The sequence below is a fragment of the Pelobates fuscus genome, chromosome 2 (genome assembly GCF_036172605.1).
Source record: "Pelobates fuscus isolate aPelFus1 chromosome 2, aPelFus1.pri, whole genome shotgun sequence".
Lineage (NCBI taxonomy): Eukaryota > Metazoa > Chordata > Amphibia > Anura > Pelobatidae > Pelobates > Pelobates fuscus.
This window is the reverse complement of record NC_086318.1, coordinates 214,305,781-214,331,548: the sequence shown is the minus strand read 5'-3', so window position 1 is coordinate 214,331,548 and position 25,768 is coordinate 214,305,781. Positions and strand designations below refer to the sequence as shown.

General features: G+C 43.0%; 1 protein-coding gene across 11 annotated transcripts in view; it reads right to left on the bottom strand.

Annotated features, from left to right (window-relative positions):
* The window catches only part of PTPRK (protein tyrosine phosphatase receptor type K), a 405,796-nt gene that overhangs the window by 104,123 nt on the left and 275,905 nt on the right, over nucleotides 1-25,768 (bottom strand). For all 11 annotated transcript variants that reach the window (XM_063443155.1, XM_063443159.1, XM_063443156.1 and 8 more), the window contains exons 12-13: nucleotides 19,418-19,691; nucleotides 6,769-6,805 (exon numbers count right to left, since the gene is read on the bottom strand). In XM_063443155.1, coding sequence (XP_063299225.1) covers nucleotides 6,769-6,805; nucleotides 19,418-19,691 — 311 coding nt within the window. The remainder of the gene's footprint in view (nucleotides 1-6,768; nucleotides 6,806-19,417; nucleotides 19,692-25,768) is intronic.

Sequence of the window (25,768 nt, the reverse complement as noted above, 5' to 3'; positions counted from 1 at the left end):
AACAAAAGTTTTAGACTTTAGAAAAACAGACTTTTCCAAAATTAGAATATGTGTAAAGGAGTCATTATCAGACTGGAGCAACTTAAATGGAGTCCAAAATAAATGGGATTATTTAAAAGCTGCACTACTGAAGGCAACAGAAAATTGCATTAGGCTTGTCAGTAAAAGCAAAAAATTCAAGAAACCACTGTGGTACTCCGCAGATGTGGCCAAAATAGTAAAACACAAAAAGTTAGCATTTAGTAATTATAAAAAAAACCAGAGTGAGGAAGACAGAATGACCTATAAGATTAGGCAGAAAGAGGCTAAGCAAGTTATAAGAGCTTCCAAATCACACACAGAAGAGAAAATAGCACAGTCAGTAAAAAAGGGGGACAAAACTTTTTTTAGATACATAAATGAGAAAAGAAAAGTAAAACAAGGATTAGTTAGATTAAAAACAAAAGAAGGAAGGTATGTAGATGAGGATAAAGGTCTAGCTGACTGCCTCAATGAATATTTTTGTTCAGTATTTACAGCTGAAAATGAAGGAAAGGGACCTCTGTTAAAAAAAAAGGATAAATTAGTCATTTATTACATGTGAGTTTACAGAGGAAGAGGTTCTATTTCAACTGTCAAAAGTAAAGACAAATAAGTCAATGGGACCTGATGGAATACACCCAAAGCTATTAAAAGAGCTTAGTGGTGTACTAGCAAAACCATTAACAGATTTATTTAACCAATCATTGTTAACAGGAGTAGTCCCAGAAGATTGGAAGTTAGCGAATGTTGTGCCCATTCACAAGAAAGGTAATAAGGAGGAGTCGGGCAACTATAGGCCAGTAAGCCTTACTTCAGTAGTGGGGAAAGTGATGGAAACCATGTTAAAGGATAGGATTGTTGAACATCTAAAAACACATGGATTTCAAGATCAGAGACAACATGGGTTTACTTCAGGGAGATCATGCCAAACTAATCTTATTGATTTTTTTGATTGGGTAACTAAAATTATAGATCAGGGTGGTGCAGTAGACATTGCTTACCTAGATTTCAGTAAGGCTTTTGACACTGTTGCACATAGAAGGCTTATCAATAAACTGCAATCTTTGAGTTTGGATTCCAATATTGTTGAATGGGTAAGGCAGTGGCTGAGTGACAGGCAACAGAGGGTTGTAGTCAATGGAGTATATTCGAAGCTTGGGCTTGTCACCAGTGGGGTACCTCAGGGATCTGTACTTGGACCCATTATCTTTAATATTTGTATTAGTGATATTGCAGAAGGTCTTGATGGTAAGGTGTGTCTTTTTGCGGATGATACTAAGATATGTAACAGGGTTGATGTTCCAGGAGGGATAAGCCAAATGGCAAATGATTTAAGTAAACTAGAAAAATGGTCAGAGTTGTGGCAACTGACATTTAATGTGGATGAGTGCAAGATAATGCATCTTGGACGTAAAAACCCAAGGGCAGAGTACAGAATATTTGATAGAGTCCTAACCTCAACATCTGAGGAAAGGGATTTAGGGGTGATTATTTCTGAGGACTTAAAGGTAGGCAGACAATGTAATAGAGCAGCAGGAAATGCTAGCAGAATGCTTGGGTGTATAGGGAGAGGTATTAGCAGTAGAAAGAGGGAAGTGCTCATGCCATTGTACAGAACACTGGTGAGACCTCACTTGGAGTACTGTACACAGTACTGGAGACCATATCTTCAGAAGGATATTGATACCTTAGAGAGAGTTCAAAGAAGGGCTACTAAACTGGTTCATGGATTGCAGGATAAAACTTACCAGGAAAGGTTAAAGGATCTTAACATGTATAGCTTGGAGGAAAGACGAGACAGGGGGGATATGATAGAAACATTTAAATACATAAAGGGAATCAACACAGTAAAGGAGGAGACTATATTTAAAAGAAGAAAAACTACCACAACCAGAGGACATAGTCTTAAATTAGAGGGACAAAGGTTTAAAAATAATATCAGGAAGTATTACTTTACTGAGAGGGTAGTGGATGCATGGAATAGCCTTCCAGCTGAAGTGGTAGAGGTTAACACAGTAAAGGAGTTTAAGCATGCGTGGGATAGGCATAAGGCTATCCTAACTATAAGATAATGCCAGGGACTAATGAAAGTATTTAGAAAACTGGGCAGACTAGATGGGCCGAATGGTTCTTATCTGCCGTCACATTCTATGTTTCTATGTTTCTATGTGTCAAAAGTATTTAGAAATGAAGGGAAAATGTACTCATGTTAGCTTCAGGGGAAAGTAATTTATGGTAAGAAAAGTTTCATTAGCTCATGGAAAAAGGCAGTACAGAGCACAGGGGTAGTACTAGAAAAAAAAAAAAAGAAGAGAAAAAAAAAGGGGGCTTGTGTTTTTATATAATGGTCACCTATAGCATCAACCAAAACCGGTTTCTTCCAAGGCTTATACAGCCAATGTGTAATGTTTAGCAAATGTGTAAAGGGAGTCCCATGTGGCTGACTTGCATATCTGTTTTGGTGATGCGGAAGACGTGGAAGCCAGAATGTTGCCAGTGCTCTGGTTGAATGAGCTTTGATCAATAGAAGAGGAAGCAAGTTGGATGATTTATATGCCAAGGAGATTCATTTTCATCCGTATTGCTAACACACACAAATAGATGTTTAGAATTGCAGAAGTTTAAAAAAGAATGCAATTTCAATACTTTAAAGGGACTCTCCAGTGCCAGGAAAACAAACCGTTTTCCTGGCACTGCAGGTCCCCTCTCCCTCCCACCCCCCCCCATCCCAAGTTGCTGAAGGGGTTAAAACCCCTTCAGTGACTTACCTGTATCCAGCGCCGATGTCTTTCCTATGGGGATTTCAGCAACGCTGGAGGTCCTCACATAGCGTTCATGTGCTATAAACACGGAAGTGCCCTCTAGTGGCTGTCTAGTAGACAGCTACTAGAGGTGGAGTTAACCCTGCAAGGTAATTATTGCAGTTTATGAAAACTGCAATAATTACACTTGCAGGGTTAAGAGTAGTGGGAGTTGGCACCCAGACCACTCCAATGGGCAGAAGTGGTCTGGGTGCCTGGAGTGTCCCTTTAAGTGGAAATCTTGGTGGTACCAATTTACCAATAGTGGTCAAGCTAATCGCCTTGATGAATCTGGTTACAATGTGACACTACCGTAAGGACCATTAAGAAATTTATAGGTGATATTAGAATCAGGTCTTGGATTTTGCAAAGACCACCTGAAGAATTTTAGGAACAAATGCTGAACAGAATCAGTCTGGAAAAAACAGTAATATCTTTAGTAAGACATAGGATGTCTATTACCTGCCATCTTACTTTAGCAGTGTCTAATTTATCTACACATCTACTTAATAAAAACCTAAATAAAGGAAAGGAAAACAAAATAGGAAAAAAGGGCTGACAGATTAGCTTTAATTATCATTGAGCTGGTATTCATTTTAACTTCCAATGATCTTTATTCATTAATATTGATGTAAAAAAGTGGGTGATCAATAAGTGCAGGAAAGATCCATCTTGGAGAGAGTGGGAAGCTAAATCCAGCATGACAGCCTGAATGCTGATTTGGATAGCTTTTGACAAGGCCAACTGCCCACAGACTTAACGGAGGATAGGATGGAGGGGGTGTTTTTGTATTTGCAAGCTACAGGCCCTCTGCTAAAGGTACAGCTCAACATTAACATAATTGTTCTAAAAAAAGAGCAAGAGAAAGTCTGAAAGCACAGCAGACTTGAATTAGTATAGATATCTTTCGTGAGGGCTAGAGCGAAGAGCGAGGGGGGAGGGAAAAGAAAAAAAAAAAAAACACATATAGAATGCAAAAAATAAATAAATATATGGTCAAGAAAACAAGTTAACGATGTAAAGAAGCTAACAGATGTGAAAAAGCCAGCAAGGGAGAGACGAAGAAACATATCATTGAACAAGCGCACTAATGATCCAGTAACCCCCATTAACCTGGATGGATGGTAATGGGTTGTTAACAGCATTATTAGTCCACTTCTCGGTGGACTGAACAGAGGTTTAGAAGTGTACCATCCTCTTTCTCTAAATGCTTCAAAGGAAGGTGGTGAAGAGACAACAAAGCTGATCACAAAACAGAGGCGAGCAAAATAGACCAGAAGTAAAATACATGTGCTACAAAGGAAATGTGATCTAAACTATATAATTATAGATATATCTCAAGACATCTTCAAAAAGGGGGCGACAAGATCATATGTCAATTTCCAGGGAGGAAAGGAAAAAAAAAAACAAAAAAAACCCAAAAAACAAGAAGTTGGTAATTTGCAAAGGTGTTCAACCCTTTCATTACCAAGTTATTTAAAACAAATATTAAATTGGGTAGTGAGATACCTGAAAAATAAAATAATCTTATTTAAAAAAAAAAATGAATTCACATAATATTTCTCTTAGGTTCTCATTATTTGAGGAAATAATTGGGTACCATATTAGCTTTCACACTGTGACTCATCCTTGTGAAAGGGTCCGTTATATCGGCAGAGGGGACATTATCAGTTTAGCACTGAAATTACAGGAATGTAATATAGTAAAGAAATCTATCACTGGGTAAAATAGGTTAAAAACATGAACAACATAAAAACGTTTTTATACACTATCAAACAGGTATATAAAACAATTAATGGCTACTACACAAGTCATTATGTAATTTCCTAAAATATCCTTGTAAAAACAAAATACAATTTCAGGTGCCCTCAATACCTTGTTTGCGTAAGTCAGGATTGTCTAAATGTACTCGTAAGCCTTTTGCATCCATGTTCAGAGTTGGGGAATATGCTGGTTCTTTAAAGGAACTAATTGTAAGTAGTCAAACCAATGCAGAATGGTTGGATTTTAACATTTTTTTAAAAACTTTTTCTTCACTTGTGGTCTACCAGGTGTCGCACTAATTTTCCTAATCCTCCTTAGCAGCATCTTACTTTCTTTGTGGTTCTTTTCTTGTAGTTTTACTGTACCACTTTATTTTACTGTTATTATTAAATTCATTGTTAAACATTTTTATTGGCTCATGTTGTACTTTGCATGTCACTACTCTGCCTCTATTATATGAGGTGCTTTTCATTGTTTCACAACTAAAGCCAATTGCATGTAAGTCAGTGGACAATGTAGTACACAATATGAAGGAGTATAGGTATAGTACATACTCTTTCATATTGTGTACTTTATCACCAATATTTCTTTATCTTCTGCATATGCTCTAGAACATTGAACTGGATATTCTCATAACATGTAGTTGCTGTTCATATGTCATGTACTTAATGTCTCCTGTCTCTTATATAAAGAATAAAAAAAAAAAAAAAAAAAAAAAAAAAAAAAAAACACCACTTGCAAATTATGTATAAACTCATCATGACATGAGCAATCTATTTGTTGATGTTCAACAGAACTCTCTGCAATACAGCGAAAATGAAGTGCCACAAAACAAATGAACATCTATATCTGCTTGGTAGGCCAGGCTACATGGAAATTTTTTTGGTTTGTTGCTGTGTCACTTTGTGTGCGTGCATGTACAGACAGCCTCCGGTCTGCCCTGAAAGATAGACTAACCAACTTGTTGTCGACTCCAGGAAGGTAAAATGTTGTTTGGGGCAAGTGTGCTTGGGGAATAATTTGACTGCATTTACAAACATCTGAGGTCATTCTGAGTGAGTGTGTGTGTGTATCAGCATTAATTTTGTCGACTAATATTTTTGAGATTTAGTCGACTAAAACTAAAATAATTCCGACAAATACGACTAAAACGGATTTTTTGTCAAAAGACTGACTAAAACTAAACTGAAATTTGCAGCCAAAAATAAAAGAACATAGAGCCTGAAGAATGGGCAAAAGAGAAAGATAGAGGCTTTAACTAAACCTATTAGATTTTAGTTGTGTCAACTAAAATCTGCTGGAGATTTGGTCAACTAAAACTAGACAGACAATTCTGATGACTAAAACGAAAATGTCTTTTAATCAAAAGACTATGACTATAACTAGATTGAAATTTGCTGTCAAATTACCACTGATATATATATATATATATATATATATACACACACACACACACACACACACCAAATAAGTTGTGGTGGGGAAAAAAAAAAAAAAAAAAGAGTGACAACCCCTTCCACCTGAAATAAGTGGATAGTTAATCCAATATTAAACACAAATACACACACCAGGAAAGCCATAAGACTTGCTTTTCCCACAGAAATGTCACTTTAACAGTGCTCTCACTACTGCAAGGAATTCTGGGTAGGAGTATGCAAATGAGCTCAACAAAGAACCACATTTTTGCCTCATAATTCAACTTTATACATGGATTCCTTGGAGATTACACACACACATATACATACACATACACATACACAAAATATATCAAGATATTTCAAGACTTTGGAAAGGCCCCTTGTGATTCGCAAGGTTGAAACTATACAGTCCATGACCTGTGATATATTACTAAAACAAAAAACTATTGAATTACAATTTTTTAGATCGAGGACATATATTTATCTTGCCACAACTCAGGCAGAGCTAAACAAGCAATATGTTTTCTTTCAGAGTAACGCTGCCAGCTTTTTACTAATTCTCCAGCTGTTCAATGGAACAAGATCATGCAGAGCATATTTCAGGCAGAAATCCATCATTTGTCCCAAACTCTGCTTCCTGCCTGTGGTTGGAAAGCACCTCGTAATATGTTAAGACATGTAAAGATGGAAAGACATACCTGCATTTTACTTAGCAAGCCTCACTCACACACTCACAAAATCCGCCAAGTAAAAAAAGAGCTTACCTTTTGTAGCAATCCGAACACACTGTGTTTTAGTTTCCTGAAAATGAAAATAATAAAGAACAGGGTTTAGCATATATTTTCTCCCATTTTAATATAAACAAGCTAGAATGAGTACAGTGTTCTATATAATGTCAACATCTGAGTATAAGTCATTTAATAGCTGAATTGCCGTATGTGCTGATTTCAGGGCACAAATAGCCAATTCTGAATATAGTGTACCTAAGATTTTGTTTTGATAATGCTAAAATGTACCCTACTAAATTCACATTAAACAAAGTCATTTGATTATTTAATAAGATCAGCCTAATTCACACAAAAAATATCTATGAATACTTAAAGACAAATGTTGCATCAGCAAAGCGTTCTTGGAATCTTGGAAGTTATGTTAAACAAATGAAAACAATGAATGCAGAGTCCTAGGTTTTGTACCAACAGTACCTCTGATATTTAGACAGGCCCGCACAATGACAGACAGCTCATGTGAAACAGTTCATTGTCTTTTCAGTAAGTATTCATATTTTAGAAATATTTGTTCATTTTGTTTAAACAGAATATTTTTCCACAGAAGAGCTGACCCCTCTAGCCCTAATGAATCCCTCCACTCCCCCACCCACCACCCAAGCTCCTTCTGAAGTTGTAAGGACCAATCATCTCCTACCAAATTTTTAAGAGTAGCTTGGACAGGAATAGCCAAGACAATTATAAGGAAACTTCTGTTAAGATGACTACTTTCAAAAGCAAACAGTGTTATAGTTCTGTTAGTGATGTGGCACTAGGGAATAAAGCGTAACATCTAAAGTGTAAAGCTATAGAAAATTTCTACTTAGCTAGCTGCCCTGTACAGTAGACAATCATCCTCAAAGCCCAATTTCAGGATTAGAAAAACAAATGCATACGTATATACATGTGCAACTTGACCTCCATTTTGACAAGTTAAGAAGGAGAGCAGTTTAAATCTATCATCTCTGACCTATCACTACCATCAAAAGTCCAAATAGCATGGGAGGCGTGGGGGAGAATATATATATCTTTAATTTTCTTTTGGCTATATACATCCAGGTTTAGAATCCTTCAGCTATTACTCTTGCTGCATATCCCAGCAATTTCGCCTAATCCCGCAGACACCTGGCATTGTGACTCTATAACAAGGATGCTGTGATCTCCAGGAGGACCCTACTTATCTACAGGAAGATTCTCAAATTGGATTTTAAAGCATCTTGTGTTATTGCTGTACGTGCTAAGCCTTCATGCAATTCAGTTACACAAGGAAATCATTCATAAACAGTAGCATGGGCCTCACAAAATCTTGATGTTTCAGCTTGCTGTTACTAGTTACAATCCTTATTTCCTGTCAGTGGGAGGCTCTGCAACAGCCACAAAAACTAACAAAAACTAACATGAACAAAATGGCTACAGAAATTAACAGAAAGAAGAGACATTCCAGCTGTGAGAGTCAGAGGAATATCTCTCTGGGATCACAATGCTTCCACAGCAAGCACCCATCCACCGTATAGAGTAGTGTGCCAAAAACAGACACACACAACAATAAAAATTGGTAAGGCTGTTTAGTTGGGGGTTTAAAATCTTTAAAAAATAGTATAATAAATAATAATTTAAAATAACATTCCATAAACCCTCACCCCCAAAAGAAAAAAAAAGAAAAACTTTTAAATCGTGTTTACCATCTATACCCTCTATTTAAGAGGACATATAGAAATATATTCACTACAATCTAGATGGAGACCGAGCGAGCGAAAGAGAGAGACCGAGCGAGCGAAAGAGAGAGACCGAGCGAGCGAAAGAGAGAGACCGAGCGAGCGAAAGAGAGAGACCGAGCGAGCGAAAGAGAGAGACCGAGCGAGCGAAAGAGAGAGACCGAGCGAGCGAAAGAGAGAGACCGAGCGAGCGAAAGAGAGAGACCGAGCGAGCGAAAGAGAGAGACCGAGCGAGCGAAAGAGAGAGACCGAGCGAGCGAGAGACCGAGCGAGCGAGAGAGAGAGACCGAGCGAGAGAGAGAGACCGAGCGAGAGAGAGAGAGAGACCGAGCGAGAGAGAGAGACCGAGCGAGCGAGAGAGAGAGACCGAGCGAGCGAGAGAGAGAGACCGAGCGAGCGAGAGAGAGAGACCGAGCGAGCGAGAGAGAGAGACCGAGCGAGCGAGAGAGAGAGACCGAGCGAGCGAGCGAGAGAGACCGAGCGAGCGAGCGAGAGAGACCGAGCGAGCGAGCGAGAGAGACCGAGCGAGCGAGAGAGAGAGACCGAGCGAGCGAGAGAGAGAGACCGAGCGAGCGAGAGAGAGAGACCGAGCGAGCGAGAGAGAGAGACCGAGCGAGCGAGAGAGAGAGACCGAGCGAGCGAGAGAGAGAGACCGAGCGAGCGAGAGAGAGAGACCGAGCGAGCGAGAGAGAGAGACCGAGCGAGCGAGAGAGAGAGACCGAGCGAGCGAGAGAGAGAGACCGAGCGAGCGAGAGAGAGAGACCGAGCGAGCGAGAGAGAGAGACCGAGCGAGCGAAAGAGAGAGACCGAGCGAGAGACCGAGCGAGAGACGGAGCGAGAGACGGAGCGAGAGACGGAGCGAGAGACGGAGCGAGAGACGGAGCGAGCGGGAGACGGAGCGAGCGGGAGACGGAGCGAGCGGGAGACGGAGCGAGCGGGAGACGGAGCGAGCGGGAGACGGAGCGAGCGGGAGACGGAGCGAGCGGGAGACGGAGCGAGCGGGAGACGGAGCGAGCGGGAGACGGAGCGAGAGACGGAGCGGGAGACGGAGCGGGAGACGGAGCGGGAGACGGAGCGGGAGACGGAGCGGGAGACGGAGCGGGAGACGGAGCGGGAGACGGAGCGGGAGACGGAGCGGGAGACGGAGCGGGAGACGGAGCGGGAGACGGAGCGGGAGACGGAGCGGGAGACGGAGCGGGAGACGGAGCGGGAGACGGAGCGGGAGACGGAGCGGGAGACGGAGCGGGAGACGGAGCGGGAGACGGAGCGGGAGACGGAGCGGGAGACGGAGCGGGAGACGGAGCGGGAGACGGAGCGGGAGACGGAGCGGGAGACGGAGCGGGAGACCGAGCGGGAGACGGAGCGGGAGACGGAGCGGGAGACGGAGCGGGAGACCGAGCGGGAGACCGAGCGGGATACCGAGCGGGAGACAGAGCGAGCGACCGAGAGACCGAGCGGCAGAGAGACCGACCGAGCGACCGAGCGACCGACAGAGAGACCGACCGAGCGACAGAGAGACCGACCGAGCGACAGAGAGACCGACCGAGCGACAGAGAGACCGACCGAGCGACAGAGACCGACCGAGCGACAGAGAGACCGACCGAGCGACAGAGAGACCGACCGAGCGACAGAGAGACCGAGCGAGCGACAGAGACCGACCGAGCGAGCGACAGAGACCGACCGAGCGAGCGACAGAGACCGACCGAGCGAGCGAGACCGACCGAGCGAGCGACAGAGACCGAGCGAGCGAGACCGACCGAGCGAGCGAGACCGACCGAGCGAGCGACAGAGACCGAGCGAGCGACAGAGACCGAGCGAGCGACAGAGACCGAGCGAGCGACAGAGACCGAGCGAGCGACAGAGACCGAGCGAGCGACAGAGACCGAGCGAGCGACAGAGACCGAGCGAGCGACAGAGACCGACCGAGCGAGCGACAGAGACCGACCGAGCGAGCGACAGAGACCGACCGAGCGAGCGACAGAGACCGACCGAGCGAGCGACAGAGACCGACCGAGCGAGCGACAGAGACCGACCGAGCGAGCGACAGAGACCGACCGAGCGAGCGACAGAGACCGACCGAGCGAGCGACAGAGACCGACCGAGCGAGCGACAGAGACCGACCGAGCGAGCGACAGAGACCGAGCGAGCGACAGAGACCGAGCGAGCGACAGAGACCGAGCGAGCGACAGAGACCGAGCGACCGAGCGACAGAGACCGAGCGACCGAGCGACAGAGACCGAGCGACCGAGACCGAGCGACCGAGCGACCGAGACCGAGCGACCGAGCGACAGAGACCGAGCGACCGAGCGACAGAGACCGAGCGACCGAGCGACAGAGACCGAGCGACCGAGCGACAGAGACCGAGCGACCGAGCGACAGAGACCGAGCGACCGAGCGACAGAGACCGAGCGAGCGACAGAGACCGAGCGAGCGACAGAGACCGAGCGAGCGACAGAGACCGAGCGAGCGACAGAGACCGAGCGAGCGACAGAGACCGAGCGAGCGACAGAGACCGAGCGAGCGACAGAGACCGAGCGAGCGACAGAGACCGAGCGAGCGACAGAGACCGAGCGAGCGACAGAGACCGACCGAGCGACAGAGACCGACTGAGAAACCGACCGAGCGACTGAGAGACCGACTGAGAGACCGACCGACCGACCGAGAGAGATACAGGGAAAGATCTAGATAGACAGACAGATACATAGATATATAGCAGCCAACAATCCCTGGTAAATCACTGTCAGGGTACCTGGAGTCTCTACCGTTGAGAGAGGTAGAGACTTAGAAGGTTATCCGTCCGGACGCCATGTCTCCTCGGTCTCCCGCGGTTCACTCGGCCTTGCTAACGCCGGCCGCGAGGGAGTCACTTCCTTTTATAACAGAAGGACCGGAGGTAGACGTCATGACACTAACCCGAAACATCCTGCCACTCAAATCTCGGGAGACGAATCAGGACTCGCCGGAGGCGTGTCTCCTCTCCCTAGCCAGGATACTTAACGGGGGTTCTCTCATTCACTCATTGCCCTGTCGTGGTTCTAGTCCTTCTAGTCACACAGTGCTTTGTGATTCTCTTGTCTTTTGGTTCTGACCCGGCTTTGTTATTTACTCTCCTGCCTTTCTGTATTCCTTGACCCGGCTTGTCTCTCGCTTACCTGTCTTCTGTTATCCTCGACCTCGGCTTGTCTCTGACCATTCTATTGTAGTTCTACGTTAGTCCGGCCATTCTAAGGACCGGTATACGTATCAGCTACTCTTTGTACTCTGCGTGTTGGATCCCTGACCCGATCCTGACTTTACGACAGGGCCATGGATCCTGCAGGTACAAATTGTCAGCTTGGTTCTCCTGATCCTAGGTTTGACGCCATGGATCATAGGATGGATCAGATGGCTCTGGCACTACAGGCGCTGCTGTCTCGCCCTATTAATCCACCTGAGGAGAGGCGTAACACTTCTGCTTCTTCTGTGGGTTCAGGGTTAGAGGTAGCTACTGTAGGTGCTTCTTCCCGAGTTACCCCACCTGTACGTTATGCTGGTTCTCCTGAGAGGTGCCGTGGCTTTTTGAACCAGATCAGTATTCACTTCGAGCTACAGCCCCGTTCATACCCTACTGATAGGGCAAAGGTGGGATTTATTATTACCTTACTCATTGAGAGAGCTCTGAGATGGGCGAATCCGTTGTGGGAGAATGATAATCCATTAGTCTATAACTATAATTCCTTTGTAGCTGCTTTTAAAAGAACTTTTGACCCTCCTGGCAGGAAGGCCAATGCAGCCAGATTACTGTTGCGCCTTAGACAAGACAACCAAACCCTTGTGGATTATGCACTAGAGTTCAGGTCTTTGGCGGCAGAGGTAAAATGGAATGAACAGGCCTATATAGACGTATTCTTAAATGGATTATCTGATGTAATACTTGATGAGGTAGCTACTAGAGAACTTCCCGAGAATCTGGAGGACTTAATTTCCTTTGTCTCCCGTATTGACGAACGCCTAAGGGAGAGACAGAATACTCGAGATAGAACCGCTAAATCTTTCTCTAGACTAGTACCATCATTTCAAGTTGCTGAAACCAAAGATCCACAGGTTTCAGAACCTATGCAGTTAGGCCTTACTCGTCTCTCAGAAGAGGAGAGACAGTACAGGAGAAGAGAGGGACTGTGTATGTATTGTGGGTTCAGAGGTCATGTACGTTTGAGCTGTCCCAGCCGTCCGGGAAACGCTCGCACCTAAGTTTCTCTAGAGGACAGACCTTGGGTGTTTCGATTTTGTCCTCTACTCATAACTACAAAGAACATAGACTCCTTTTACCGGTCTCGTTAACTTGGGAGAAGGGAACTTTAGAAACTATGGCATTGATAGACTCCGGCGCTGCTGAGAGTTTTATCGACCAAAAGTTTCTCACTAAACACACTATCCCATCCCAGTTAAGGAAGACACCCTTGGCTGTTGAAGCCATTGATGGTAGACCTTTAGTTGAGCCTGTGATTTCCCGGGAGACCACACCTCTTTACTTAACTATTGGTATTCTACACAAGGAGGAAATATCCCTACTACTCATTTCATCCCCTTCTGTTCCCATAGTCCTGGGATATTCCTGGCTTAAGAAACATAACCCCGTTATAGATTGGAGATCAGGGGAAATAGTTTCTTGGGGCCAGAATTGTCAAGAGAGTTGTTTAAAGAAAGTGTCACCTCTTTGTAGTGTCAACCCAATTAATAACGCTACTGACTCTACCAAAGTACAGATACCGTCCTTGTATCAAGATTTAAAGGCAGTATTTGACAAAAGAAAGGCTGATACCTTACCACCACATAGGCCTTTTGATTGCAAAATTAATTTACTTTCTGGTACCATGCCCCCCAGGGGTCATGTATATCCTTTGTCCACGAATGAGAACTTAGTTCTAGAGGAGTATATTCGTGAAAACCTAGACAAGGGGTTCATTAGAAGATCCTCCTCCCCTGCTGGGGCTGGATTTTTTTTTGTTAAAAAGAAGGATGGCTCTTTAAGACCTTGCATTGACTACCGAGGCCTTAACAAGATAACCATCAGAAATGTTTATCCGATTCCCTTGATCACCGAGCTTTTTGACCGATTAAAAAGTTCTAAAATTTTCACTAAGTTAGACCTTAGAGGTGCTTATAATTTAGTGAGAATCCACGACGGTGACGAGTGGAAAACTGCATTCAATACTCGATATGGGCACTATGAGTATACGGTAATGCCTTTTGGTCTCTGCAATGCTCCGGCAGTATTTCAGGACCTTATTAATGAGGTTCTTAGGGAGTTTCAAGATGACTGTGTAATTGTATACCTTGATGATATTCTTATACATTCCAGGGATATTGAGACTCACCACAGGCAAGTCAGGAGGGTTTTACACAAACTTCTTCAGCATGGCTTATACTGCAAACTAGAGAAATGCAGCTTTGACCAATCCCAAACTACATTTCTTGGTTATGTGATTTCTGGGGAAGGGTTTGAAATGGATCCGGAGAAGCTCCAATCCATACTAGACTGGCCTTTACCTCAGGGTCTCAAGGCTATCCAGAGATTCATTGGTTTCTCTAATTACTACAGACGTTTCATTAAGGGATACTCCTCTATCATTGCTCCCATCACTAACATGACCAAACAAGGGGCTGAGACTAAGAATTGGTCTACTGAAGCTCTTCGGGCTTTTGAGACACTCAAAGAGCTGTTTGCTTCCGCACCAATTTTAGTTCACCCTGATACTACTCTACCTTTCCTACTCGAAGTAGACGCTTCTGAGACAGGTATAGGTGCTGTTCTGTCCCAAAGGTTGGGTGTAGATAAACCACTACATCCTTGTGGATACTTTTCCAAAAAATTGTCCGGTACTGAAAGCAGATATGACATTGGTGACAGGGAACTACTAGCGGTTATAATGGCCTTGAAGGAGTGGAGACATTTATTGGAGGGTACCTTGCATCCTGTTACTATTTTGACGGATCATAAGAACTTATCCTATATTGGGGAGGCTAAACGACTATCATCTAGACAGGTTCGTTGGTCCATATTTCTCACTCACTTCAACTACGTACTCACATATAGGCCAGGTTCTAAGAATTCTAAAGCCGACGCCTTATCTCGCCAATATGAACCTGCTGCCGTATCTGAGCCGGTTTTGTCCTCTATAGTACCCAAGTGTAACATTATCGCTAACACTACTCTCAAAGTTCATTCCCCGCTACTTGATCAGATAAGGAACTTGCAGCATCTGGCACCTAGACTGACTCCGGTTTCCAGACTTTTCGTTCCCCCTGAACTTCAATTGGAGCTCTTACAGTGTCTTCACGAGAGTAAGGTGGCTGGTCATCCGGGTGTCCGCAAGACGTATTCTTTGATCTCCAAGGATTTCTGGTGGCCGTCGTTACGGAAGGATATTAAGGATTTTATCGGGGTTTGTGTGGTCTGTACTAAAACCAAACTACCGCATTCGCTTCCTTGTGGCCTTCTACAACCGCTGGAGATTCCTGACAAACCTTGGTCCTGTGTGGCTATGGACTTTATTGTGGATCTGCCGGTTTCTAAAAAACACACTGTTATCCTCACCGTAGTCGATAGGTTTACCAAGATGGCACATTTCGTACCTTTGCCTAAACTCCCGACTTCTCCTGAATTGGCAGAGGTCTTTGCTAAAGAGATTTTTCGTTTACATGGGATTCCTTCTGAGATCACTTCTGATAGAGGCTCCCAATTTGTTTCACGTTTTTGGAGGTCGTTCTGTTCTCAATTAGGCATCAAATTGAATTTTTCGTCCGCCTATCACCCTCAGTCTAACGGAGCTGCTGAACGAACTAACCAGAAGATTGAGCAATACTTACGTTGTTTTGTTTCCGAACACCAGGATGATTGGGTCGGTTTGATTCCTTGGGCAGAGTTTGCGCACAACAATCTTGTTTGTGACTCCACGCATTCAAGTCCCTTCTTCATGAACTATGGCTTTCATCCATCTATTCTTCCCCCGGTTTCTCCTTCCCAAGGAGTACCGTCGGTTGATGTCCATGTGGCCAACTTGAGGAAGTTGTGGGATCAGACTCGACAGATTCTTCTACACAATTCTGTACTGGTAAAGAAACATGCTGACAAACGTAGAAGGGCGGCTCCGAATTTTGTTCCAGGCGATAGAGTGTGGTTGAGCACTAGGAATATTCGTCTTAAAGTTCCTTCCATGAAGTTCGCTCCTCGTTATATTGGTCCTTACAGGATCTTGACTCGAATTAATCCAGTGGCATATCGTCTAGCTCTTCCAGCTACTTTACGCATCCCGAACTCCTTTCACGTGTCATTGTTGAAACCTCTAATCTGTAACAGATTCTCCTCCACAATCGCCCCTCCGCGCCCTGTTCAGGTGGAGGGTCAGGAGGAGTATGAGGTTAACTCCATTATTGATTCTCGTGTCTCCCGGGGACGAGTACAATATTTAGTTGACTGGAGGGGATATGGTCCTGAGGAGAGGAGTTGGGTACCACAAGAGGATGTTCATGCTCCTCGTCTTCGCAGGGCATTTCACTCCCGCTTTCCATCTCGCCCCGGCTCCTTCCGCCCGGTGGGCGTATCTGAGGGGGGGGGTACTGTCAGGGTACCTGGAGTCTCTACCGTTGAGAGAGGTAGAGACTTAGAAGGTTATCCGTCCGGACGCCATGTCTCCTCGGTCTCCCGCGGTTCACTCGGCCTTGCTAACGCCGGCCGCGAGGGAGTCACTTCCTTTTATAACAGAAGGACCGGAGGTAGACGTCATGACACTAACCCGAAACATCCTGCCACTCAAATCTCGGGAGACGAATCAGGACTCGCCGGAGGCGTGTCTCCTCTCCCTAGCCAGGATACTTAACGGGGGTTCTCTCATTCACTCATTGCCCTGTCGTGGTTCTAGTCCTTCTAGTCACACAGTGCTTTGTGATTCTCTTGTCTTTTGGTTCTGACCCGGCTTTGTTATTTACTCTCCTGCCTTTCTGTATTCCTTGACCCGGCTTGTCTCTCGCTTACCTGTCTTCTGTTATCCTCGACCTCGGCTTGTCTCTGACCATTCTATTGTAGTTCTACGTTAGTCCGGCCATTCTAAGGACCGGTATACGTATCAGCTACTCTTTGTACTCTGCGTGTTGGATCCCTGACCCGATCCTGACAATCACAAATACCTTGTTAAGATGCCTAAATATACGTACACATTTTGTAAAAATAAAAAAAAACACAGTGAAATGAGATATGGTGACAAAATGGGTTCTTACAGCCATGTACGCCATTAGTTGGGTGGGCAACTGTAGAGAGAGGCAGAATAAATCCACCTTTATACAGGAGGTTAGGCACCTGGGTGCCCCTGCAACCTCCTTAATTCATCCCCTGCTTCACATGCTTTTGCAGCTTATATTTCGTGGTGTTTACCAGGAAATCACTGTTCCCCCTATTTCTCTCATGCAGGACACAGATATCCTGAATAGCTACACGTCCCATTCATAATCAGCATGCTTACTGCAACTCCTCACTAGTGAAATAAGTATGAAGGGTATATTTACTGAAAAGACAAAAAGGATTGTCACAGCAGCAGCACAATTTCTTTGCTGATGCAAAGGCATAATATTATACAAAACATCCAATATCTGACTGTACTGGTAAGGCCCAATTAACAAAGTAATTAGCTTGTATGGAACATTAGATAATGCTTTGTCAGCTTGTCGGCAATGTCCACTGGATCTCCATAGGATACTTTAAAGATGGGCTTTGCTATGTACAATGTACATGCCATACAGGCAAATCTTATTAGAAGTTACAGGATGGAAATGGATGAGATTAGAGAGGAAAGAGGTAAAATTGTGATTGGAAAAAAAAAAAAAATCAGCCCTGCTTTCGTATCTTAAAACATACATTAGTGCCATCATGTAATCAAAGCAGATACATAGAGTAAAGTATTATATGGCAATTAAAGAGCTTATGAATATAGACAAGTCCTAACACAACGCGGTATGATGAATAGACTGGATGTACAGGGTGGCTGTAGGTTAATATTTATTTAGTAGTGTACTGTCGAACTTGGCAAGCCTTTGCCAATTTGGAAAGAGCAAAATGTACCGTTAAAAAGAATTAGTTGTAAACAGTGCCATGCCCATGTTCTGTCTACCTTTAGCAGAACAGGAAAACAGATTCTTATTGCCAGCAAAAGAAAGCCCAAAATGTCTTCTATATCAATCTTTTTAATGTATATATTGCACTATGCAATTGACTAGCAAATGTATAATAGACTTTAAGTAAAGCTTTGTCATATAAAGATCTATGCTACTGGTAAAACTGTAAACTCAACACTGGTCACATGGGCCACAATTCATAATCGCCAAACATTTAGTGTAGTTTAAGGGGGCAGAACATGAACAATATTTAACGATGAACATTGATCCAACAGTGCTTTAGCTGGTAACTAAAATGCATAATGTATTGGACACATTTAATTTTTATAAAGAGCTGCATGAATTTACAATTTATTTATTTATTTTAACTTGATGGTGTTCTTATGCAACGAATAAACGCAAAATAGCTTGAATGTCAGCTGGCATCAAAAGTCATTTAGTTAGCAGCCACACTAGTAGATGGAGAGGGCCTGAAAAAAACAAACAAAAAAACCCAAACATATGCAGGTTGCATGGAAGAGAGTTTTATCAATGAAACACCCTTATAATCAACCGGAGTCTTAATCATGGACCGCAAATTGTATTCTGTGTGGAATGAAGTCAGTTTTTCAGAATGTTAAACGTGGAGATGTGAGAGCTAACTACTTATATCTGTATTTTAAAAGGTAAACTATTAGTGCATATGCTTAATATTTGGGAAACTGCTAGGTAGAGGATACTTTTACATTCGGTGGTGCTCAGGTCACACCACTGATCAAGAAGGTGACATAGCACAGTATTTGAGCAAGGCACAAGCTATGTATTCAGTAAAAGTAATTAGTGTCTGGAAAAACATAAAAACACAGCTAGTTTGTTAAAACTCACTGTCCAAAATTGCCCTGGAAGACAGATCAAGTAAAGGGAGGTTAGATAGAATGATCAACAAAAGTTATTAAAATGTATTTCAAGGTAATGTAATGATTTTTAGATGGGGTATTTAAAGAAGCAGAATTTCGAGTTCACCTATTACTTTAAATTTTTCACCCATTATTTAAAGTTTATTGTTCACCGTGAGACCTAGTGCAATTGCTCATCTTCAGAGGGTAGGGGCCACATGCCAGTTTTGTATTGGCTGCAATGTGCTTTGTTTCACTAAGTATTGAAGGGACAGTTTAGGCAATATAACATCTAAATTAAGCTGTTACAGTGCCTTCTGGTGCCCGGAGGACCAGCACTTATCTCAACTCCTCCCCAGGTGGCATCCGGTTTCTGAAATTTCAGCTTCAGGAAACGCAAAGTGACACTGGGCAGGGGCACCACTGCAGTCAGCTGACACTCTCAGTCAATCAGTGACTACCCCATTTACACAACTGTCTTGGAAATGGTACAGTTTAACCCCTGGAGGTAAGAGTGCGGCTGGGGCCTCCTGCCATCATAACAGCTTCATTCAGATGAAGTTATAATGGTGCCTGCAGTGTTCCTTTTGAACAGTCGCATGTGGGTAATGCTGGAAGGATGGGACACCATCCATCCCTCCTGTGCCACACAAGTGCTGTGTTAGTACATGCATTTCACAAGCTAGGGCTCTGGTCAAGGAAACAGTCATTAGTGGGTTTCCTCATATCTGGCAGCTGCATGATGTATGTGGGCATAAGCAATGCATACCATCTCCTATGCCTCCTCCTCAAATCTCAATTTCCACTTTGCAAGAGTGAAAGAACAAATGAAAATGTTGCTCCCTATAAGATGGTACTCTTTGGAAGCTTAAAGGAATTTGGTGAATTTACGATCCTGGTATGATGGCTTACCTTTTCAACACTGCTTACTGCCTGGAAGTAGATGTTATATCCTTTACGAGGGGCTAGAGGTGGATTCCAGAAGCCTTGGTAAGTCCTATTATCACCAACAGTGAATGGAGCAGCTTCAGGAAGGTTAGCAGGTGGCAATTCGGCTGCAAAATAGTATGGGGATGCCCCGCTGCCGGCATTGTTGTATGCAACTGGAACTTGGTAACATTCCATTCCCCCGGTCTCTCGCTTTGTCCTGTGAGGGTGCATCTCTTCCACTACTATTTGGTAAGCGCTGTGTAAAAAACAGAAATCCAAATTAAAGAGGATATGAATGGAATCTACGTTAAAAAAAAAAAGGACAATTGATAAGTTGTGTAATACAGTTGCAACCATAAGTGTGCAGGACATTTCATTAGGGTAAACAACCCATTACTTTTTTTTCTTTTCTTTGATGAGCTTAAAAAACAAATAAATACATAAAAATAAGATGCCATTGTTGGTCAAAGATAAAAAGTCGTATGTAAGGATACAGCTTATTTTCACGATGATCATGTTAGATCAAATAATGATCAATCACAAACTAACCCACAAGCTTTGTATGCACATAAATAGGGTTCAGGGAGGAAAATGTGGCCACCCATTAAACTGTTGCTATGCATACTGTGCACACACCTATGACTGCAGTTTCAACAACAATATTGTACACACTACTACAAAAACAAAATGTTGTGATTTTATTTTTACTGGAAAAAAACAACTATAATCTGATCAATTATTCTTGTTAGCATTTTGCTTTATGAAGTATTATAACATTACATTTTTTCAATGGGATTTGTAAAAGAATTGTTAATTTCAATTAGGGCCCTGTGTTATTTGGCTGAATAAAAATAACCATTTATGAATGGAATATTTAATATATTTTGATATACATTTACACAGAATAAAACTACGGTAGCAAGTGCATAAATACAAAGCTTTATACAATTCGCTAATAGACTAGTCATTTCCAAAGAAGTCCTCATGGCTCACCAACAACCCATGATGCATTTCTTTTTTTTATTCCAATAGACTGACAAAACCTGAACTGTTGTGGGCACCAAACTTCATCACATTTTTTGCTTTTAAAATGGGGTGGCAGGGGCTGGGCTTGACTGCCATGATAAGCAGTCACATGCAACACTGCCTCCTCAACCAAATAGTCATAACTGATGCTAAAGTATTGTTCCTGCTGTGCCATTGACTCCTAAAGCTACCTGACTGTTTCTGGGACACCCGGGCACCGGCTGGTGCATTTCTGCGATTTACCTACAGTGGAGCTCCGATACTGCAACATCGAGGCCTAGCACGGTCTTGTCTGGGAGTGGCGGCCACACTCCACAGCAGACCTACACGGGCTGACCGGCGGCTGAGTTCTGCGACCCCTTCCCCCCACCGGACCGCCAGGGGGTTATCCCAGTACCCACCTCCACAGCAGCAGTCAATTACCCTCACTCAGACACACTCTACCCCAAGCTGCAGTGTGCTAAACATACGACCTCAAGATGGCTTCGGTCATGGCGCTTTCACGGGCGTGCTTCTCAAGTGAGGCGAGGTTGCCGACGACGCTCTATCCAGGCTAGACCCCCCTCTTCCGATGCTTCTGGGAAAAGCTACAACATAGGCTTCCCACGTGTGCTCCACAAACCCTTCCAGCAGGTTTACTCGCGAAGCCAACCCTCCACCCTCGGGCCCCCAACAGTTCATCCACAGCGTCAGAGACCGCAACGGCTCCAATCAAGGAGGGCAGTTAACAAGCCCACTCTAAAGTCGAAGAGACCTGGGTTTATAGAGCAGGCGGAAAAGAGGAGAGGCCCGGGTAAGATGATCCGCTTGCACTACCACCATCATACCACACACCACCATCTAGAGCAGGGGTTCTCAACCTTGTCCTCAAGGACCCCCTACCAGTCCAGGGCTTAGGGATTACCTGGGTGTGTCTAAGGTGTTTAGAAAAAGAAAAAAAAACCACCTTAGAGTCTAAGGTGTTTTTATTCACTTTTTCTAAACACCTTAGACACACCCAGGTAATCCCCAAATCCTGGACTGGTAGGGGGTCCTGAGGACTGGGTTGAGAACCCCTGATCTAGAGCCATCAGCACTGACTGGGGTGAAGCCCCCACTATGGCAACTAGGCAAGAGGCGAGGTCCAGCGACAGGCAAACTGACACAGAGGCAGGTGTCGACAGTGACCACAATTGGATCCCCTGTGGAGTTGGATATGGTGCGGGGGGTGATGTCCCTGACTACCACTCGGCATAGATAGCCTGTGCGTGAGCTCAAGATTCCGAAGGACCCCTCCAAAAAAATTAAAAATAAATGTGGCATCCCATGACTACATCTAACTATGTCTTATTACGTTATTATGTGCAATATGTCATATTGGCAACTTTTCTTTAAATCTGCACTGCAATAATAAAGAATTTAAAAAACTACAAAATCTGAGTGCACGTTGACCAAGGGGAAGATACAGAAATAAAGAATTTGAGCAAAAAAAAAAAAAAATTCTTAATTTGTAACAGCAGGACTGATTTCAAGGTGTAAATATGAACTTCAATTATTCTTTTACTGTATTATTTGTCAGCTCACTTTAATACAAGTGTTTTATAAACATCTATTACATAGACAGTTAAAAATGACTGAGCAACACTGACTGCATAAAAGTTATTTGAGCTTTCAGGACAGCACAAAAACACAAATTTATAAACTGCCTCTTGCTTGTAATACAGCTTCTAGTTTATATGTTCCTGGGCACAATTTCCCCAAATCTTTGCCCAAAGAAACATTATTTGCAGCATGTTTAGTATGCAAGTAGTCCGACAACCTCAAAGGAACCTGGCATTTACCGAGGACTCCTAACAGATTAAGCTCTTAGCCTGATATTTTGAAACATTTTTCGTTAGCATTTCCCTTTGAAATGATATTATTGGAGGCTCAAATTCGGCCCTCAACATAATGACTGGCTGTGGGCTCTGCTTAAGGCACCAATTTGCAGTTGTCATATCATTAGAGACAGAGTGAGCTGACAGGCTTCCCCACCTCCTGACCTTGCTGCGGCTTCCACAGTATCTTGGCTCAGAGCTATACAGAGCTAAACTATAACTGACATACTGTAACGCAAGCACAGATGGACAGAAATCTGTCCACTGTACTAAAATAGACCGCATTGAATCTATACACAGTTGCGGAAGATAAAATTATTACAAATGTTTAAAGCAGAAGGCACGTAACCTGTATTGTCTACCACCACATAAAAACACGAGGATATGCTCCATTCCATTCTGCCCTTTGTTCCTTTTCAGTCTCAAGTGGAAAGATGGAAACACATGATTGGAATGTGAACAGGTTCAAACTACAATCTAGAACCATCAAGTAAGATAGGTTATACTTTACATAACATCACTGCTGTGTACAAGGTGTTAGGATCACCTTGAACATGAATTGTCACTAATACTTGTGCATAGTAATCTTTCTTTGTGTGGAAATATGCAGAGTGAATTGCAGAGAGCAGGGTTTTGTGCTCTTTGGATTACCATTATTATTATTATTATTTAAACTGAAGAATCTTAGTGGTGCCCCTTTACACCATGGGTACTGTTAGAAACATGTTTATAAGTGGACAGGAGCAAACTGAAAGGAGCTCATAAGACATGATAATGAAAAGCTCTTTATTTTCTGTGAAGTTCAGAGATTAATGAAAAAAAATGTTTTATTAAATAAAACCATTATACGTTTTACTGTTGTAGTTATTTTCAAAATACCTGCAGAGGAAAAAAATTAAATTTTCTGCCAAAAAAACAAACAAAAGAAAACAAAACCCGTATTAAATAAACACAGGTGTAACATTTCTCAGCTAGAGACCCAGAAGCCATTTGTCCAGACAGGCTTTAACTATTGTCAATGAATGTTGCTGTACTGCAGCTTTCACCCAAATAAGCTGTTGGCAGTATACATAGACATTGTTTTAATATAATGCATCTGCAAACAGGTTATGTTTAGGAGCAGGAAAACAATCAATGCTTCACTCCATGCTCAGAAGCGGGGAAGACCATAGAGACTGTGTTTTCAATCACTGTCTGACTCAAGGTTATACACAAATACTTTTTTTTTTTTTTTTACATAGACCAACTAAACAAAATTTAAAAAAAAAAATCTATTTCCTTTCAATACTTGCAATGCTTGATGAAAGGATTATTATTTTTTTTGGAAACAGTTTTGAGTTGACCGTTCTCTTTTGAAGAGGGACTAACTTTGAAAATAAACTTCTGCTTCTAGAAGAAAGTAGGCAACCCATCTGCTGATTTCAGCTGAGGGCCTCCGCAGGGTTAAGGTTTGTGTAAGCTCAGGGTAAGGTGTATGGTTGGTATAGTATTGGTGGTGATCTAGACTTAGCATACAGGCAGACAGACAATCAGGACTGATATGTATATCTATTTAAATTATTTTTATTTAGCTGTGATTACACTTAAAGGATATGAAAAGAAGGCCCTTTCTTAACTTTAAAAATCAATATATAAAAAAAGTATAGACGTTCTTTAAGAGAACCCCTAAATAGTGGTAAAACTAACATTGCAAATTCTAGTTTTTTGTTTTGGTTCAGAATGTGGACAACTGCTTTCAACTGTAAACGTCTAATTGCCTGTTGCTTGTTAACACAAGTGTGAATTTTGTTTTACGTACCATAAAATTGATAAAATGATAGGACAACTGCACCAATGCCACCGCATTGAGATGAAGGAACCTGGGTAACTTTAGTGGACCTTTAATTGGGCTGATGGGGTGAGATAAGTACCAGGAGTGTTGGCCAGTGTCCTCTGTAGTCCAACCTACATCCTATGATTGTTAACAGACCTGCAGGAATAGTTACAGAGGGTGTAATTTTCAGTGCTGTTCTAGCTCTTACAGAGTCTGTGTATGAGACTGGACAGGAAGAGGAAGGGATCACTTCCCATCTGCCACCTAACAGCCTCTTAGACAGGAACTGCCTTGCAGGAGAAGCCTTCACACTCTCTCCCCTAACCATGCCACATTTACCCTTCACCCCGACGCACTTTGCCCTGACCCACTTACCTCCACTCGCCCTGTCACACTCCCTCCTCAAACCATGTCAACTATTGGGAAAATATCTATGGCACATTTTTTTGTTTTTCTTTTTAAATCTGTAACTTTATTATTTGGTAAACTATTTTTTTTTTTTTTTAAATGTTTTGATCAAACAATAGCCCCTCCACACCAGTATTTATTTATACACTACTGGCAGGCTATACAACCATAACCCACAATCGTGAATAAACGATCAGCATAATTGGAAATTAAATGTATTTATTACAAATTAATTTTGTTTGCAAATTATGCTATAATTACAGACAGAGAGCCCACAATGCAAGGGCACAGGAAGCCACGACAGTGCAAGCTTCTGAACAATGAATGCAGAGACTAACTCTCTGTATCCAACGCTGCAAGCCTGCCTTTCAATATAGTGACTACTCCTTATACACCACAAGATGCAATTCTATTTTTTTCACTTTGGGTGTTAGTGGAGCCTCGTGTTTGAGTTTTGCCTAAGGCCTCAAAGTCTAGGGCCGCGCCTACTTGGGCATGTCTTTTTTTTGCAAATCATGTCGTCTTTTGGAAAAACTGCAAGACAAAATGATATAACCATCAAAGTATCCCGACCAAGAACACCCAACAGCTACACCGGCAAATTATTGCCTCATATGCTCCATGCTCATATGCTCCACTAGCCTAGACCGCATAGAGATAAGCCAACTATGGGATATGTCACCAGCAACAATAGACATGTCACAACATAGAAACAGCACTTAATATCACAAGAGTGCATCAAAGCAGAAGGAGAGAATAGGGGTGGAGGGATAAGGAGGGAGGGGCAGGGATTGCCCATTTCCTGGCCTCGGGGGCTTTCAGGGGACAGCACCGGTTGGGGTAATGGCTCCACGCCCACAAAGGAGCCCTGACTGGGGCAGTAAAGAATATGACAAGTGCCGTAGAAAAAAGTAGAATTTTAATGTTTATGATACTATGTTTACTGTAAGTTATACATTTAAAAGTTGACGGATGATGTAAGGGAATATATCTTGATTCCAATGTTCAGTGTAATTAAATTAAGGCATACATCTGATGCTTTTTATATGTAATGAACTTTTTCTCTGTAAAATGCTGTATACGTGTCAGCATTTGCGTTCTCTGTGTATTCTAGCCCCCACCGGAGCACTTATTTTGAGAAACTGTACATTGTGTGACTGTTTGCTAGCTAATTTGTCTCTGCGACCTTCCTATCTTATGAACTATGTAACCACATACTGTTTTGTAAAC